Source organism: Meriones unguiculatus, chromosome 2 (assembly GCF_030254825.1).
Source record: "Meriones unguiculatus strain TT.TT164.6M chromosome 2, Bangor_MerUng_6.1, whole genome shotgun sequence".
NCBI classification, from domain to species: domain Eukaryota; kingdom Metazoa; phylum Chordata; class Mammalia; order Rodentia; family Muridae; genus Meriones; species Meriones unguiculatus.
Window position 1 is genome coordinate 50,603,294 of NC_083350.1, and position 18,451 is coordinate 50,621,744.

The following is an 18,451-nucleotide window of genomic DNA, read 5'->3' on the forward strand; positions in this document are numbered from 1 at the left end:
ACAGTAGATCCAACATTCAGCCTTTGTTTGTACACACACACACACACACACACACACACACACACATCCCTCTCATTGATGGCATGTGGTCTTTACTCAAGTTTTCAGTTATTATTAGATCCTTCAAAATTCTTCCTCAGAAGTAATCACCATTCAAGAGGAAGCCTTACCAGCTTAGAAATCAGAGTTTTGTTGGTAAGACGCAATTATTCTCAGTCTTAGAATATAAAATATTTCTGTGGAGGTATTTTAAATGATATTAGAGCCAATAAATGTTGTTTCCAGTTTCTGGCTATTACAAATAAAACCACTATGAACATAGCTGAGCAAATGTCCATACTGTCTGGTGGAACATATTTTGGGCACATGTCCAGGAGTGGTATTCCCAATATTCTGAGAAAGCGCCAAATTAATTTTCAAAATGGTTGTGCATGTTTACACTCCCACCAGCAGTGGAGGAGTGTTCGTCTTTCTCCACATCCTCACCAGCATGTGCTGTAGCTTAAGATCTTGAGCTTAGCCATTCTGATGTATGTAAAATGGAATCTCAGAGACATTTTGACTTGCATTTCCCTGATGACTAATGACAACTGAGCATTTCTTTAACTATTTCTCAGCCATTTGATATTCCTCTGTTAAGAATTCTCTGTTTAGCTCTGTACCACATTTTTAAATTGGATTATTTGGTTTGTCGGTGTTTAATTTCTCGAGTTCTTTATATGTTCTGGATATTAGCCCTTTGTCAGATATAGGGTTGGTGAAGATCTTTTTCCAGTCTGTAGGCTGTTGTTTTGTTCTACTGAGAGTGTCTTTTGCTTTACAGAAGACTTTCAGGTTCATGAGGTCCCATTTATTGACTGTTGATTTTATTGCCTGGACTATTGTTCTATTCAGGAAATTGTCTCCTGTGCCAATCAATTCAAGGCTCTTCCCCACTTTTACTTCTAATAGAGTTAGTGTGTCTAGTATTATGTTAAAGTCTCTGGTCCACTTGGACCTTAGTTTTGCACAGGATGATAAATATGGATCTATTTGCATTATTCCACATGTAGACATCCAGTTGGACCAGCACTATCTGTTGAAGATGCTGTCTTTTTTTCCATTGTATAGTTTTGGCTCCTTTGTGAAAAATCAAGTGACCGTAGGTGTGTGGGTTTATTTCTGGATCTTTGATTTGATTCCATTGATCTGCAAGTCTGTTTCTATGTCAGTACCATGTAGTTTTTATTATTGTTGCTCTGTAGGACAGCTTGAAAACAAGGATGGAGATACATCCTGTAGATCTTTTATTCTACAGGATTATTTTAGCTTTTCTGGTTTGTTTTGTTTTGTCTTGTTTTTTCCACATGGAGCTGAAAACTGTTCTTTTAAGATCTGTAAAGAACTGTTCTTGCTAGGCCACAGAGGAAGATGATGCAGCCAGCCTTGATGAGACTGATAGGCTACAGTCAGATAGAAGGAGGAGGTCCTCCCCTATCTAGAGACTAGAGAATGTGCATAGGAGGAGAAAGAGGAAGGGTGGGACTGGAAGGAAATGGGAGAATGGGCAGCAAGAGGGGTACAAAATGAATAAATGGTAATAAGTAAATAAATGAAATTAAATTTAAAAAGAATTGTTTGGGTATTTCGTTAGGAATTGCATTGAATTTGCACGTTGCTTTTAGTAAGATGACCGTTTTTACTATGTTAATCCTGCCGATCCATGAGCGGGGGAGATCTTTCAATCTTCTGATATCTTCTTCAATTTCCTTCTTCAAAGACTTGAAGTTCTTGACATACAGGTCTTTCACTTGATTGGTTAGAGTTCCACCAAAACATTTTATATATTTGGGAGGCTATTTTGAAGGCTGTTTTCCCCCTAATTTCTTTTCAGCCTGTTTGTCATTTGTATACAGGAGAGCTACTGATTTGTTGTTGTTGTTGTTGTTAATTTTATATACAGACACTTTGCTAAAGGTGTTAATCAGCTGTAGGAGCTCCCTGGTAGAATTTTTGAGTTCACTTATGTTTACTATAATATCATCCATGAATACTGATACTTCTTCCTTTCCAATTTGTATCCCCTTGATCTCCTTTAGTTGTCTTATTGCTCTTGTTAGGACTTCAAGTACTATATTGAAGAAATAAGGAGAGCGGACAGCCTTGAATTGTCTCTGATTTTAGCAGAATTCCTTTGAGTTTCTCTCCACTTGATTTGATGTTGGCTATCTGCTTGCTGTATATTGCTTTTGTAATGTTTAGGTATGTGTCTTGTATCCCTGATCTCTCCAAGGCTTTTATTATGAAGAGGTGTTGGATTTTGTCAGAAGCTTTTTCTGCATCTAATGAGATGATCATGTGATTTTTTCCAGTTTGTTTATATGGTGGATTACATTGATGAATTTTCGTGTGTTGAGCCATCCTTGCATTCCTGAGATGAAGCCTACCTGATCATGGTTGATAATGTATTTGCTGTGTTCTTGGATTCAGTTTCCAAGTACTTTATTGTAAAGTATTTTTGCATCAATGTTTATGAGGGAGAGTGGTCTGAAATTCTCTTTCTTTGTTGAGTTTTTGTGTGGTTTAGGTATCAGGGTGACTGTGGCCTCATAGAATGAGTTTGGCAATGTTCCTTCTGTTTCTCTTTTGTGGAATAGTTTGATGAGTTTTGGTATTATCTCTTATTTGAAAGCCTGGTAGAATTCTGACCTAAACAATCAGCCCTGGGTTTTGTTGTTATTTTTTTCTTTGTTTGTTTGTTTGTTTGTTTTTTTCCGGGAGACTTTTGATGACTGCTTCTATTTCTTCAGGGGTTATAGAGCTGTTTAAACCATTTAAACAGCTTATCTTGATTTAGCTTTGGTAAGTAAAATCTCTTCAGAAAATTGTCCGTTTCTTTTTCAGTTTCCAATTTTGTGGAATACAGGTTTTTGAAGCAAGACCTAAAGATTCTTTGGATTCTTTGGGTCTGTTGTTATTGTCCCCCTTTTCATTTCTGATTTTGTTAAATTAGATACTGTCTATCTGACTTTAGTAAATTTGGCTAGGGGGTTGTCTTTCTTGTTGATTTTCTCAAAGAACCAGCTCTTGGTTTCATTGATTCTTTGTATTGTTCTCTTTGTTACTAAGTTACTGATTTCAGTCCTGAGTTTGATTATTGCCTGACATCTACTGCTCTTGAATGTGTTTGCTTCTTTTTGTTCTAGAGCTTTTAAGTGTGCTTTTAATTTGCTAGTATGAGAATTCTCCAGTTTCTTTATGAAGACACTTTGTGCTATGAACTTTTCCCTTAGCTCTGCTTTCACTGTGTCTCATAAGTTTGGGTATGTTGTCCTTCATTTTCATTGCATTCTAGAAACTTTTTTTTAGTGTTTTTCTTCATTTCTTTCCTGACCCAGTGGTCACTGAGTGGGAAAATTTTCAGTTTCCATCTGTTAATAGGCTTTCTGTTGTTTCTGAGTTGTTGTTGTTACTCCAATCAAGTTATTTAATGAAAATTAAACATGATTTGTTTGTGTCAAATTTTGTTTCATTTGTTTTGATGTGGGATCTCAAGTGGTAACTTGATAAGACCTAGAATCACCTGAGACCCGGACCTCTGAGTGTGTCTTTAGGGGACTTTCTTTTCTGTTTGTTTGTTTGTTTGGTTGGTTGGTTGGTTGGTTTTGGTTTAGGTTTTTGGAGACAGGGTTTCTCTGTGTAGCCTTGGCTGTCCTGGACTTGCTTTGTTGACCAAGTTGGCCTCTAGATCCACCTGCCTCTGTTTCCCTGAGCACTAGGGGATTATCTTGATTACATTAACTGAGGTGATCTGCCTACTGTGGGCAGCACTATTCCTTTGACTAGGATCCTAGACTATATAAAAATGAAAAGGTGTGGTGAATACAGACATTCATTGTTCTCTGCTTCCTGACTGTGAATGCAATGTGGCTAACTGCAGCAAGCTCCAGGACTTCCTTGCGATGGTTGACCAAACCCTTGAATTGTGAGCTGAAGTAAATCCTTTATCCACTGAGTTGCTGTGGTCAGGGTATTTTATCACAGCAGAAAAAGAAACTAAGACATTTACTTTGATGCACTATACTTAGGTACATATATGTTAAGGTTTTATATTTTCCCAGTAGAGTCTCCCTTTTATTATCTATAATGGCCCTCTTTAACGCTCTATTTTAGTAATCTTTAAATTTAATTTTGTGGTTGATTTTGCTATTCTCCAATTGTCTTCTGTTTGCTGTTTATATGGTTTATTTTTTTCATTCTTTGACTTTGGACAATGTCTTTGAGTAATTATGAAAACATGTTCATGAATCTAAAATGTGTAAAGGGTAACTGTGTTATGTGGCACAAATGAGAAGAAAGGAATATAGATACATGAAAGTAAAATTTTGAAAAACACTCATAACTGCACTTACAAGGTTTACAAAGATTAATATCCTTAAGTAATTATAAATATATGTTCATGAATCTATAATTTGTAAAAATGAAATTTATATTACATGGCACAAATAAAAAGAAAGGGCTATAGATACATAGAAGTAAATTTTTATAAAGCATTGATAACTCCACACTGTACAAGATTCACAAAGATTAGTGTGTCACTCTTAATTACCGGAGAAAATACTAGGAAAATAACCACCAAAAGAAAAGTCCTTCTTTTGTGGTATTGGAAATCAAACCTTAGACCATGGGCATGCTATAAAGAAAAGGTACTCTAAAACTGAGTCATAGTCCCAGTCTGTGGTAGTTTCAATGAGAACGATCTCCAAAGGCTCATATATTTGAAAGTTTGGTCCCTAGTTGGTGGGACAGTTTGGAAAGGATTAGGTGTAGCCTTGTTGGAGCTGGTGAGTCACTGAGGTGTGAGCTTTGAGATTTCAAAAATCCATGCTATTCCCAGTTAGCCTCTTGCTTCTGGAGCAAGGTGTAAGCTTTCAGGCACTTCTCCTGCACCATTCTTACCATCTGCCATATTCCCTGCCATCAGGTCATGGACTCTCACCCTCTGAGACTGTAATCCTCCAGCGAGCTCTTTCTTCTGGATAGAGTATTTCTTAATAGAGTCTCTTGCTTTGGTCATGATATTTTATCACATCAGTAGAGAAGACATATTTCATTCAAAATGACCATATTATTTGAAGTGGCAGTTCCTTCTAGATCTAATTCTAAATTGTATTCAATTTAATCATTCTTAATGATACTGTTATCTAATCCCAATTTTTGTACATCTTTGAAGTATGGAGATTGCCAGAGTCCAAATCTGGCAAGTTCAGTAACATGGGGTGGAGTTGTGGAGTCAGTGGAAAGGAAGACTCTGACCCCTTGTTCAGGTTTGAGCAAGTGACCTCGAATAGCTTGAGCTGTCTTTATTCATACAAGATTTTAGAGCATTCAAACATTTGCAGCTCCAGATTCTCCTTTAATCATTATCCGGGACTCTCAACAATTACTTATTAAAATTCTTTTTAAGTTTCCTTTGTTCCCTTGTTGCCAGTGATTAACCTTTACCCATATCCTAAGTAGTGTAGTATTGCAATCCAAATAATTATGACATAGCTAAGCACACCTGAATATCGGAAGCCAAATGACCTGAATGCTGTATTGCAAGCAAAAATATTATATCCAGCCAAGCACATCCACTTTGAATTGTGTGCAGGCCGGCAGTATACACGCAGTTTCAAGGTAAGACATTAGAATCCAAGCATAAACTCTCAACAGCAATATAACCTTTGCATCGTTTCACAGTCTGACTCAGTATGTTCGCAATATGTGTTAATTTGTCTTTTATACCATTTTTATCTGTCTAATTTTATAGTATGGTCCTGCTCTCTACAGCTTTTCTTATAGAGCAGAAACTAAAAGTTAATACTTTTTCATCAACCCATACAATTTCTACCTTCTATGTAAGCCCTTGTTTAAGGCAAGGAGGAATCGATCCTACTTGTATTTCTTTCTTTTTTTTTTTTCAACAATACGTGGCCAATAAATCCTTGGCTACAATAGCCTCAAAATTTATTATGTCATTTTTTTCAGGTTCTTCATTCATTTTTAAAAATGTATTTATTTTTTAAATTAATTACAGTTTATTCACTTTGTATCCCAGCTTTAGCCCCCTCCCTCATGCCCTTCCCAATACCACCCTCCATCCCTCATCTCCTCCTGGGCAGTGGACTTGCCCAACCCAAGTCCACTGATAGCGGAGGACCTCCTCCCCTTCCATCTGATCCTAGTCTATCAGGTCTCATCATGACTGGATGCATTGTCTCCCTCTGTGGCCTGGTAAGGCAACTTGTATTTCTTTTAAGAGCATAGCAAATTTTACTTACAAACCTACCCTAGAAATGAACTAACTTGTCCTGAGAATGGACTCTTCACTATTGACCTTTAGGTCCTATCTTCCCTTAGCTGGTTTTGAACTTTCCCTCACTCGAATGTATTGGCAAACTTAGGTCCTCAGAAACAGTTGACATTTCTAAGCCCTTTCTTTCTTCTTCACATAACCCTATCATTTTTGAGACCATCTTTTCTAAAGGTCTTTGTCAATCATGTCTTCACTTAACCTTTAAGTAGGCAGGAATCAGGGCTCTGTCTCTCAAGGATCAATGCAGCCATTCCAGATACCATTCCCACTGTTCCTTGCGAGGTGGGAGATAAACTCCAAGGGCCTTGCCTTAGAGGTCACTCACAGAACACTCACGTACCTTTTCCAGAAGAAGCAACATGGCTTCCACCAAAAGATGGAGGCATAAAATGTATCAAAAGTTATAATCTGAGCAAGATTTTGAGTAATCCTAAATCATGTCAGATTGCAGTCAGAAGAAACCTTGAGAGAAAGCTAAAAGATTTCCTCCTAAGTCACCATATATATTGGAAATGAGTAGTAGTATACAATAAGCTTTAACAGAACCTGTCCTTACTGTAGTATTTTTTAAAAAATTATCCCATGGGTTTTTACTCATGGGTTTTTACTCATCAGCTCAAATTTTACAAACCAAAGTGGCATCTAACTATACACCTCATCATATAATATGAAAGTAAAAGAATGCTCATAGTTTAAAATGACATTTAATTTATTCCTGTTGTTTGAAAATGATTCTAACAACACTGAAGACTGAAAGCTTAAAAGCAATCCACTGGATTTATACATGGTTTTTTTTTTTTCTACCCTTTGGCCAACATAAAAATGAAATCTTGAATATTAATTGCTGCCTAGTGTGGTGGTGCATGCCTTTAATCCCCACACTCAGAACACGGAAGTAGGTGGATCTCTGTGAGTTTGAGGCCAACTCAGTCCACGCCACGTACTGAGTTCCTGAACAGCCAGAGATAGTGGAGACGCTCTGTCTCAAAAACTATTAATAGCTGGTCTCAATAGAGAGACGGGTTAAACTTGTTACTCCTAAAAGAATTTCAATGTACTATATTTCTTAAAGGAAACATTTTTCCTTTGTACTAACACTTTACTTATAGAGGAAACAGTCTAAGATTATTTTAACAGATGGCTAAAGAAAATGCGCTTATGTCAAATGCAGTTTTGTTTTGTTGTTTTGTTTTGTGAGTCAGAGACTCACATAACCTGGACGAAGCTTGAACTTGCCACATGGTGCTGGCACTTGAACCTCCAGAGCACTGTGCATGCTAAGCAAGCACCCTATCAACTAACCTCTACCTCCAAACCACACATCATCCACAAAGAAGAATGACACTACATCATTTACAGGAAAATGGGTGGGACAATAGCCACACACTTCTGGGTGACATTTTGGCGCAATGTGAAAATAAAGAGGGAAGCTAAAGATTAAGGATGCAGATGATCTGCATCGCGACAGACCTACCACATTACATAGTTAGTATACCCCCTAAAAGAAAAGAAGATGTTACAGATACATTTCGAAAATGTTTGGAATTCTACGTTGCTTACCAAATATAATACATTTAATGAGATTTTAAAACTATTTCAGTCATTACTAAAGCAGTGAAGATATTGCTTTCCTCTGAGTAACAGAAAACATACACTAAGATTGCACTACCAAGACAGGAGGCAATTGAAACATTAATCTGTGACATAAAAACTAAAACCACATAGAAATCAAACGTAATCTGGGTGAAACATTACTGATTTCCAAAACAAACAAACAAACAAAAAGAACCCTACATCTCAACAACTACTATTTTATCCTTCTCTTAATGAGATTTATCCTACAGTTTTAGCTATTCAACATATAAGTGTCTGGAATCAGATTGTTGGGAATTATGGGCTTCAGGAATTTAAAATCTGTTGTGCCAGAGTCCCCAGTCAGACACACCTCATACTGGTAGCTCTGGGACAGGGTGCCTGTGCCGCTGACATCAACCAGGTGACCAGGAAAATGTCCCTCGGGCAAAGAGCAGACACCCAGAGAGGCCGCCCTGGCCCTCCTGCACAGCCTCACCCCAACGAACAGCAGCACAGACAAGAGGAAGAGTGAAGACACAGACGCCAAGGCAATGACCAGGTACAGCGTGAGCACATCTTCATCATCCTGCGCGGGGTCGCGCGCCACCTCTGGCAGAGGCAGGTAGGGCTGGGAGAAGCCATCCACCAGCAGCACATGCAGAGTGACACTGGCAGAGCGCTGAGGATCGCCATTGTCCTTGACCAGCAGCAGCAGCCTGTGCTTGGGGGCATCGCGCTCACTCAGCAGCCTGGTGGTGCGCACCTCGCCATTGTGCGCCCACACGCTGAACAGCCCTGGCTCCGTGGCCTTGAGCAGCTGGAATGACAGCCAGGCGTTCTGGCCAGAGTCGCGGTCCACAGCCACCACCTTGGTGACCAGGTAGCCAGGCTCCGCGGCCCTGGGCAGCAGCTCAGTGCAGGGCGCAGAGGCGTTCTGCAGAGGGTAGAGCACGAAGGGCGCATTGTCATTGTCGTCCAGCACCAGCACGCGCACCATCGCCTGACTGCTGAGAGCTGGGGAGCCTTGGTCGGTGGCGCCCACGCGGAACTCGAAGCTCTGCAGGGCCTCATAGTCCAGCGCCCTGAGCGCAAACAGCTGCCCGTTGTCCGCGTTGATGGAGACTAAAGAGTTGAGGGCCAGCTGCGGGTCATTGGGCGGCAACAGCGAGTAGGTGATGTGGGCATTGGAGCCTGAGTCTGAGTCCGTGGCTCTGATGGTGCCTATGTGCAGGGCGGGGCTGTTGTTCTCGCGAACAGACAGGGTGTAGGAGGATTGGGTGAAGGCGGGGGCGTTGTCGTTGATGTCGGACACCTGCACTGTTATGGTGTGCTGGGTCATGAGCCTGGGTGAGCCCATGTCGGAGACTGTGATGGTGATGTTGTACTCGGCTCTGCTCTCTCTGTCCAGTGGCCCCTCTGTCACTAAAGTATAATAGTTCTCAAATGTGGACTTTAAACTAAATGGAAGTTCGTTCTGAATAGAACACACCATCCTTGCATTATCCCCAGAATCTAGATCAAAAACACTGAAAACAGCAACTACAGTCTCTGGGGAGTTTTCCGGGATAGGGCTTGTGATCACAGAGAAGCTCAGCTCTGGAGCGTTGTCATTCACATCCAACACCTGTACAGCCACAGTGCATTTGCCTGAAAGGCCCCCTCCATCTGTGGCTGCGATTTCCACATTATAATATCCAGTTACCTCAAAATCCAACTCTTTGCTCAACCGAATTTCTCCTGTGGTTTCATCTATTACAAATGGTTGAGAAGCTTCACCGCCTTGGAACAGAGAGTAGGCTACATCCCCATTCTTCCCAGCATCTAAGTCCCTGGCAGAGACCCTGACAACCAAGGCATTGAGGGGGCTGTTCTCAGGGACCTGCACCTCATAGAGTGACTGTACAAACTGGGGGGCATTATCATTGATGTCCACGACTTCAATGCGCACTGTGGTGGTCCCAGACCTGGGAGGGGTCCCCCCATCCAGAGCAGTGAGGGTTAAAGTGAGCTCAGGCTGCTCCTCCCTGTCCAGGGCTCTGTCCAGCACCAGCTCTGGGTTTTTGCTGCCATCTGGGCGACTGTGAGTAACAACGTGGAAATGGAGGTTGGGGCTGACTGTGTAGTTCTGAACAGCATTGCTCCCTATGTCAGGGTCCTTGGCTGCCTTCAGAGGAAACACAGTGCCTGGCTGGGCGCTCTCAGGGATTGTTAGATGGATTTCACTGTAAGGGAACTCTGGAGAATGGTCGTTTATATCTGTGAGCTGCAGGTCAGTTTGGAAGAACTGAACAGGGTTTTCCAGAATTATCTGGAAGTGCAGCAAACAGGGATCTGTCTCCCCACACAGCACCTCGCGGTCTAGTTTCTCCTTCAGGAGCAAATTTCCTGTCTCTGTATCCAGCTGCAAGAGTTCTTTGTTTCTTCTGTGATGGATTCGAGCCCCTCTAGTGGCCAGTTCCCCTACCCTGAGCCCCAGATCTTTTGACAGGTTAGCCACCAAGTAGCCACTCTCAGTCTCTTCTGACACGGAATATCTAATTGCCTCAGAGCCAGCCTCCCACAAAAGCAACAATATAGTAAGAAAAATGACTTGCCTTTGCTGTGACGTTTTTGCTAGCGCTGTCTCCATTGTTCACACTGGATCCAGAAGCTGCAGTGTCTTTTAATTTGTTAGAATCCAACCACGTGTTTTGATGAAATAACAGAACTAAATTTTACTCACTGACTTGCTCTTAGAGATACGCCTTCTCTGGAGATCTTTTCCCGAGATTCAACCGAATGCCAGCTTCTTTTAAGGAACTGTGTAAGTTCTAATGTTCAGCAATGGCTTCCGGGGCATCTGCAGTGCCCATTATTCCCACGCTTAGCCTGCAGCGCCACCACGCGTCCTTATTCACTATTGCATGTAATTTTTTCATTGTGTTTCTTTTTGTCTACCTTTGTTAAAATACATTTATTTCACTTTTTTATTTTGTTTTTAACAGCTGGTATTGAAAGCTTTAGAGAACTGCCTGAAAAATACTGAAAGGAACCGTTTTGGAGCTCCCTTTCCATAGAACATACAAATGATTCAAAGTTATTGTGACTGTTACCTTAAATTTGACCACCAGCTCTCCTGATTCTTCAGAGATTATAATACCGATTTTTTAACTTTAAATTATAAACTTACTCTGTAAGTAAAACATGTGTGCATCTAAAGCAACACATACATTCAACTTTTGGTCAACAACCATCAGTAACAGGTCGATGCTGATGGCTGGCATAAGCACTTACAAGTATATGGATTATAAAAAAAATCATTGATGTTCTCATCTGCTTGTTGCAGTAAAGAGGTTGAGGAAAGCTTTATTTTTTTTTTTTGAAGTTAATCCCCCGGTGAAAACAAAATGAAACAGGACTTTAAAGAATTCTGAAATAGAAAGAGTTCTTGGTAACTAGTATGTGTTATGCAAAGCTAGTGAACTGTCCTAGGCTTGTCTCTGCCTTGAATTGTTTTGGTGAGATAATTCCCAGGCTTAGCCTTCTTTCAAAAGATTTGTTTGTTTTGTGTTTGTTTGTGACAGAATTTTCCTCTGTTGCCCCAGCTGTCCTGGAATTCACTATGTAGACAGGGCTGGCCTCAAACTCCGAAAGATCTGCCTGTCTTTGATGCCGAGTATTGGGAATTAAGGACATGCATCACACACATCCAGCCAGAAGATCTCTTATGGTGCCAGAACTGGAGCTATCCGTGATTCCGATTGTTGAGAGAAGAACATCAGTAGAACTAGGGGAACCATCGGGTCTCTAGAACTCTCTCTGCTGGGGAAGGGCAGAGTCCAGCTTTGATTGGGGGAAGCGGTTTGTTACCAGGATCACATCTGGGAAGTCCATGTTCCCATCTTCTGTCCCATGTATACAGACGCAGACGCACATACAGTGGAAGCTTGTCTCTGGGTTCATCTATTTCATTACTTTGGCTTTTGATGGTTTTCCAGTTTTGTTGTAATATTTTTGACCCAGTCCACTAGAAACCAAAATTAATTCTGATGTCTTTTTTATGAATTTTACCTATTTCTTTTTCTGTTTGTTTCTTCATAAAAGCCATGACGCTTGCACTGTGTCTCTTTCCTTTGCAGCATATACATTCTAGTCTTCTCCATGTTTTTAATTCTTGAACTATTTCAGCCACTGATTTGGGGCACAAGGCATCATTTGGGGCATGGCACATGTGTACAGACTCTTGGTGCATCTGAACAAGCTGCTGTTTGTTTTCTTGAATAGATAATCCATAGCAGTTTAGCTTTTTCTTTAAATCACAGTCAGAGAGTGGGTTATACAGTTTGGCACAGAGACTTCCTTTTGTGAGCAGAATTTCTAAGGCTTCTTTTCTTCATGTGATAAGAAGCTGTCTAGACTCTTATGAATGAGTCTTTTGGGGGTGTTGACTCTTAGAAACACGGCAAGTCACAGTAGTGTCCTGTTTCAGGGTAGATATACATGGAGGCACACAATGGTTTGCACCTAAGGAACCAGATGCCATCTTTCCTACAAAACGTGTCTCTTCAGACTCTGCAGAAGTGCTTGGCTCTGTTTGAGGGTTTAGTTTCCTGTCATTTTATTTTCCCGTCAACTTTGATGGGGACCTCTGACAAGGAACTTCTCCATTAACCTGTTCCTTTGGTTGACAGGAAGAATGTTTGATTCAGGCTTCAGCATCATGTAGTTTGACAAGAGTTTCCTCTGAGGTGGAAGACACAGGAAATACAGAAAATGCCCAAGGCAAATCCGTGGGACATTTATGCTTTTTACCAGTTCATCTAGAAGGTGACTTTCTCAGGTCTGGTTCCATCGCTGCCAAAAACAGGTTGTTTTCTCACTATCTAATGAATTACACATAAAGTATTTCTTTTGGTGCTGATTAGAATTGATTAATTCTCTGTCAGAAAACTTCACTTTTGAAGGGTTGTGTGTTTGTGATATAATTCTCTTTTTTAACTAACAAGACTTTTTCATTAATGTCATGGTTTATGCTTAAAAACTAGCTGTCCATTTTGCAGTATCTCTTTTAAAATAATTTTGTCATATTCACATGCTCACATGTGAATTTTCTCATATGTGAATATGAGAAAATATGAATGCTCTAAGAATTCATTTATTTTTTTCTATTTGACTTGGAATCAGGCAACTCTCCTGCGAAACACCTGGCTTGTTTTGTCCTTTATTTATTCTAAGTGAGTTTCACTAAGCTTCTTGAAAAGTGGAAGACTTTTATCAATTAGTAGTCATTGCTCATTACCTCTTTCTTATTTTCTCATCCCTTCTAGTATTGAAGTTGTATGCATGTTAGAGGACTTCAGTATATCTCAAATGTTACTGATGTTCTTTGTATATTTAATTATGTTTTATTTGTGTTTCTCTCTGAATATTTCATCTGGAGTTATCTTGTATCCACTTTTTCTGCATTTTAAATAACAATTACATTAAACAACTTAGTTCTATGACATGTTTTTTTTTAACTGCAGAATCTACATTTAACATTTCCATTTGATGGTAAATTTTCCTTCTGTCTATTTTATATACTGTTTTGCCACATTAGCCATGCATTTAAAAAGCTATTTGGCACATGCATTTTTAATATCTGGATCTTTTAGGCCATATGTTTTTATTCTTGTTTTTATTTACAGAATTTAATTTGTGGATGTGTGCCTTGAATTTTCTATGGTATGTTGTGTAATTACATAAAAGCTATCTAGGGTCATTATGCTATTATCTTCCTCTAAGAGAAATTCACATTTTGCTGTTAGCTTGAGGAGAGTCCTGTCTAATCAATCCACCCTAGTGCAAGCAGGCACTGTAGTTGGTTGAGAATCTTTGCAGGCCTACCCAATTCTACAACATTTCCAGTTGTGAGCTTGTGGTATTCTCCATATTTATTCCCTTCCCACAGAAGGCTCAAATCTCTATTTGTTCAGCAAGTAAAGCTTCACTCTGTTTTTGAAGAACTTTCTGCTTAGCTTCTCTTATTCTGGGTGTCTAAAGAGCTTGACTTTAAATATCCTGAATGAGGAGACTAGGCATAACCTTGAATCTTCCAGCCTGTCAAAGTATACTGCTTTATTTTGTCCCTGTCAAGAGCTTGTTGCCTGTTTCCAGACTTGGTAAATTTCTCTGGGGCAAAACAATCAATTCAGTTCCTACATTCAAGGCCCTTTCTTTCCAGAATTCTTAGCCCATCCAGTTCTTATAATAACATGGTCTTTTGTGACTTTAGAAGGATAATTTCTGACTTTTGTTGTTTTTCAAGACATGATTCTCTGTGTCCTTGGCTGTCCTAGACTCACTCTGTAGATCAGGCTGGTTTGAACTCAGAGATCTGCCTGCCTCTGCTTCCTCAAGTGCTGGAACTACAGCTGTGCGCCACCATGCCTGGCTTCACTTCTGACTTTTAACCTCTAAGTATAATTGCTTTTTGACGCCAGGTAGTCAATCTAATATAGAAGGTTAATTCTACAGATATAAGTATAATTTTAACCTGACACACAGTATACACACACAAATATATATTACACACATACACACTATATATGTGTGTGTATGACTTTTGATTGTGCTAAGAAAAACAAACCTTAAACTGATAAGAGCTTGATGCCTTCAGTAGAACTTCTGCCCTAGAACAGCACATGTTAAACTCATCCTGTGTCTAAAAATGAGAGCAATTAATTGCAAGAGACATACATGTAATAAAAGCGTTGAAAAAAAAACATGTTGACATATTGCCATTATCAAGATACACGGCTCCTATTCTCCACTTTTGATCAGTAACAACAAGATAACCTTGTTCTTAAGGAATACATTCCATGTGAATTACTTGGGTCATGTTTACTACTACACCGTAGTGACAGAAATTCAAATTTCTGGTTTATTTTATAAGCTGCTGGTGGCTTCTCGCTGGTCTGGGATGTTCCATACTTTTTGAATACACAAAGAGATCAGAGGAGGGTTTTCCTTGGTGTTTATTTGCCCACTTTCATTTATACGATTAAACAAAATGGACTTAGGTGGCTGGATTATCTTAGGAGAGTTTGAATTGTCATGATGTTCAAGCATAATTATGAAACGTTCATTTAGGGTTGTTAATTATCATCCCAAAATGTTTTTTATATAGACAATAATGATTGGAAAGGGATTAATGCTATTTACCATATTTATGCCATGAATTTCTACTTAATTGTGCTCTGAGTTTTATAACTTTCTTGATTAACTTTTAAAGTTGGATAAAGACTAAAAACTATGTTTTAAGAATAAGTCAAGCTGTCATTAACTTCCCTTTTTGTTATATTCTTACAGGTAAAAGTAATTCCAGGGTCCCTTGAGTTCCATCACCTGCCATGCCAAGGGGGCATGCTGGGCCCCAGAAACACCGAGGTTAGACTCCACCTCACCATTCCTTTGCCTGCCAAGTCCACTTGGGGCACAGCCAGCAGAGGTGAGCAGTAGCCATTCCCTGAGCTCCATTGTAAGGTCAAAAGCTCTGCCTACATCCCCAAGGAGTCTCGACAGTGTCAGGAGCATCCCTCAAACACCAGAGAAAAAAAAGATGGATAAAAGCCAGCATCAAAACACAATCAACACAGCACAATAAGGCACCACCAGAGCCTACCTATCCTGCTAAGCAAGACCTCAATATCCTAACAAAACCAAAGCACAAGAAGATGACCTCAAATCCAATCTCATAGAGATAATAGAGGTCTTTAAAGAGGAAGTGAATGAATCTCTCAAATTCAGAAAAATACAATAAAACAGATGAAGGAAATAAATAAAAATATTCAAGAGTAGAAAGTGGAAATAGAAGAATAAAGAAAACAAGAAGTGAGGGGCTACAATAGAAATGTTAAGTGAATAAATGAATGAATTAATTGAAAGAATTTTTAAAAAAACACAAACTGAGGGAATACTATAGGTGAAAAGCCTAAAGAGAAAAGCAGAAACTACAGATGGGGGCATCACCAACAGAATACAAGAGCTGGAAGAGAGAATCTCAGGGATAGAAAAGACCATTGAAGAAGTCAATACATCAGTCAAAGAAAACATTAAATTTTAAAAGTTCTTGACACAAACCATCCAAGATATCTGGAAAACTATGAAAAGATGAAACATAAGAATAAGAGGGATAGAAGGAGAAGACTCTCAGCTCCAAGACCCAGAAAATATTTCCAACAAAATCGTAGGTGAAAACTTCTCCAAGTTGAAGAAAGAGATGCCTATAACCATACAAGAAGCTTACAGAACGCCAAATATCATTAAGTATTACTTCAAAAACGTGTACCCACAAAATTGGAAAATCTAAATAAAATGGATAATTTTCTTGATAAATAACCACTTACAAAAGTTAAATCATAATCAGGTAAACAAATTAAATCGACCTATAACCCCTAAGGAGATAGAAGCAGTTATTAAAAGTCTTTAATATTATAATAATAAATATAATAATAAAAACAAATAATATAAATAAATAAATAATAAAAAAAAACAAAATAATAATGTAATAATAAAAGTATTTTTTAAAGCCCAGGACCACCTGATTTTATCTCAGAATTCTACCAGACTTTCAAAGACAAGCTAATACTAATACTCCTCAAATTAGTCCACAAAGTAGAATCAGAAGAATCATAGACAAGCTCATTCTATGAGGCCTCAGTCAACCTGACACCTAAATTACACAAAGACTCAACAAAGAAAGAGAATTTCAGACCCATTTTCCTCATGAACATTAGTGCACAAATACTCAATAAAGTACTCACAAACAGAATCCAAGAACATATCAAAAACATTATCCACCATGATCAAGTAGGCTTCATCCCAGGGATTCAGGAGTGCTTCAACATATAAAACTTCATCAATGTAATCCACCATATAAACAAAAACTGAAAGAAATAAAACCTCATGATCATCTCACTGGTTGCTGAAAAAGCCTTCAACAAAACTCAACACTCCTTCATGATGAAAGACTTGGAGAGATCAAGCATACAAGGTGCATACCCAAACACAATAAAAGTTACATACAACAAGCCAATAGACAACATTAAGTTAAATGGAGAGAAATTTAAAGCAGTTCCACTAAAATCAGGGACAAGACAATCCACATCTATTCAACATAGTACTTGAAGTTTTAGCTAGAGCAATAAGACAATTAAAGGAGATCAAAGGGATACAAACTGGAAAGGAAGAAGTCAAACTATTGGTATTTGCAGATGATATGATCATATACATAAGTGACCCCCAAAAATCTACCAGTGAACTCCTACAGCTGATTAATACTGTCATCAAAGAGGCTGAACACAAAATTTACTCAAATATCAGTAGCCCTCCTTCATACAAACAGTAAACAGACCTAGAAAGAAATTAGGGAAGCAACGCCGTTCTCAACAGCCACAAATATTATAAAATATCTTGGTATGACTCTAAACAAGCAAGTAAAAGACCTGTATGACAAGAACTTCAAGTCCTTGAAGAAAGAAATTGAAGATATCAGAAGATAGAAAGATCTCCCATGTTCATGAATCAGTAGGATTAACACAGGAAAAAATGGCCATCTTACCAAAAGCAATCTACAGATTCGATGCAGTTCCCATCAAAATTCTAACACAACTTTTTACAGACCTTGTAAGAGAAATTCTCACCTTCATAAGGAAAAAAAAAAAAAACAACAACAGGATAACTAAAACAATTCTGTACAATAAGAAAACTTATGGAGATGTCACCATCCCTGATCTCAAGCTGTACTACAGAGGAATACTAATAAAAACCAGATGGTACTGTCATAAAAACAGACAGGTTGATCAATGTAGAACCAAAGACCCAAAAATAAATCCACAAACCTGTGGACGCTTGATTTGTGACAAAGAAACCAAAACCAGGCAATGGAAAAAGAAAGCCTCTTCAACAAATGGTGGTGATATAACTGGATGTCTGCACATAGAAGAATGCAAATTGATCCATATCTATCACCCTACACAAAACTTAAATCTTAGAGAAGTAAAGACTTCAACATAAAACAGATACGCCAAATCTAATAGAAGAGAAAATGCAAAATATTGGTATGTTGTGCATTGGTACAGGAGACAACTTTATGAAAAGAACACCAACAGCTTAGGCACTGAGATCAACAATCAATACATGGGACCTCATGAAACTGAAAAGCTTCTATAAGGCAAAGGATGCTGTCAATAGAACAAAATGGCAGCTTACAGAATGGGAAAATATCTTCACCAACAGAGGGCTAATCTCCAAAATATGTAAGGAACTCAAGAAATTAAACACCAACAAACCAAATAACCCAATTAAAAAATAAAGTACAGAGCTAAAAAGAGAATTCTCAACAGAGGAATCTTTAATGGCCAAGAAGCACTTAAAGAAGTGCTCAGTGTCCTTCATCACAGAGAAATACAAATCAAAATGACTCTGAGATTCCATCTTACACCTGTCAGAATGGCTAAGATCAAAAACTCAAGTGATAGCACATGCTGGTGAGGATATGTAGCAAGTGGAACACTCTTC

At 38.9% G+C, this 18,451-nt stretch overlaps 1 protein-coding gene and 1 pseudogene across 1 annotated transcript; both read right to left on the reverse strand.

The window, feature by feature from the left end:
• Positions 1-246: 246 nt before the first annotated feature.
• LOC132652332 (protocadherin beta-6-like) lies at positions 247-10,740 on the reverse strand. The gene has a single exon (XM_060377385.1). It carries the CDS (start codon positions 10,539-10,541, stop codon positions 8,184-8,186), a length of 2,358 nt encoding a protein of 785 aa, XP_060233368.1. The 5' UTR covers positions 10,542-10,740; the 3' UTR covers positions 247-8,183.
• A 1,191-nt stretch (positions 10,741-11,931) lies between these two features.
• On the reverse strand, positions 11,932-14,771 carry LOC132652502 (E3 ubiquitin-protein ligase RAD18-like; annotated as a pseudogene).
• Between the last annotated feature and the right edge of the window lie 3,680 nt (positions 14,772-18,451).

Bases quoted from the DNA above. Each gene is read 5' to 3' on its own strand.
- LOC132652332 (XM_060377385.1), bottom strand. From the start codon at position 10,541: ATGGAGACAGCGCTAGCAAAAACGTCACAGCAAAGGCAAGTCATTTTT.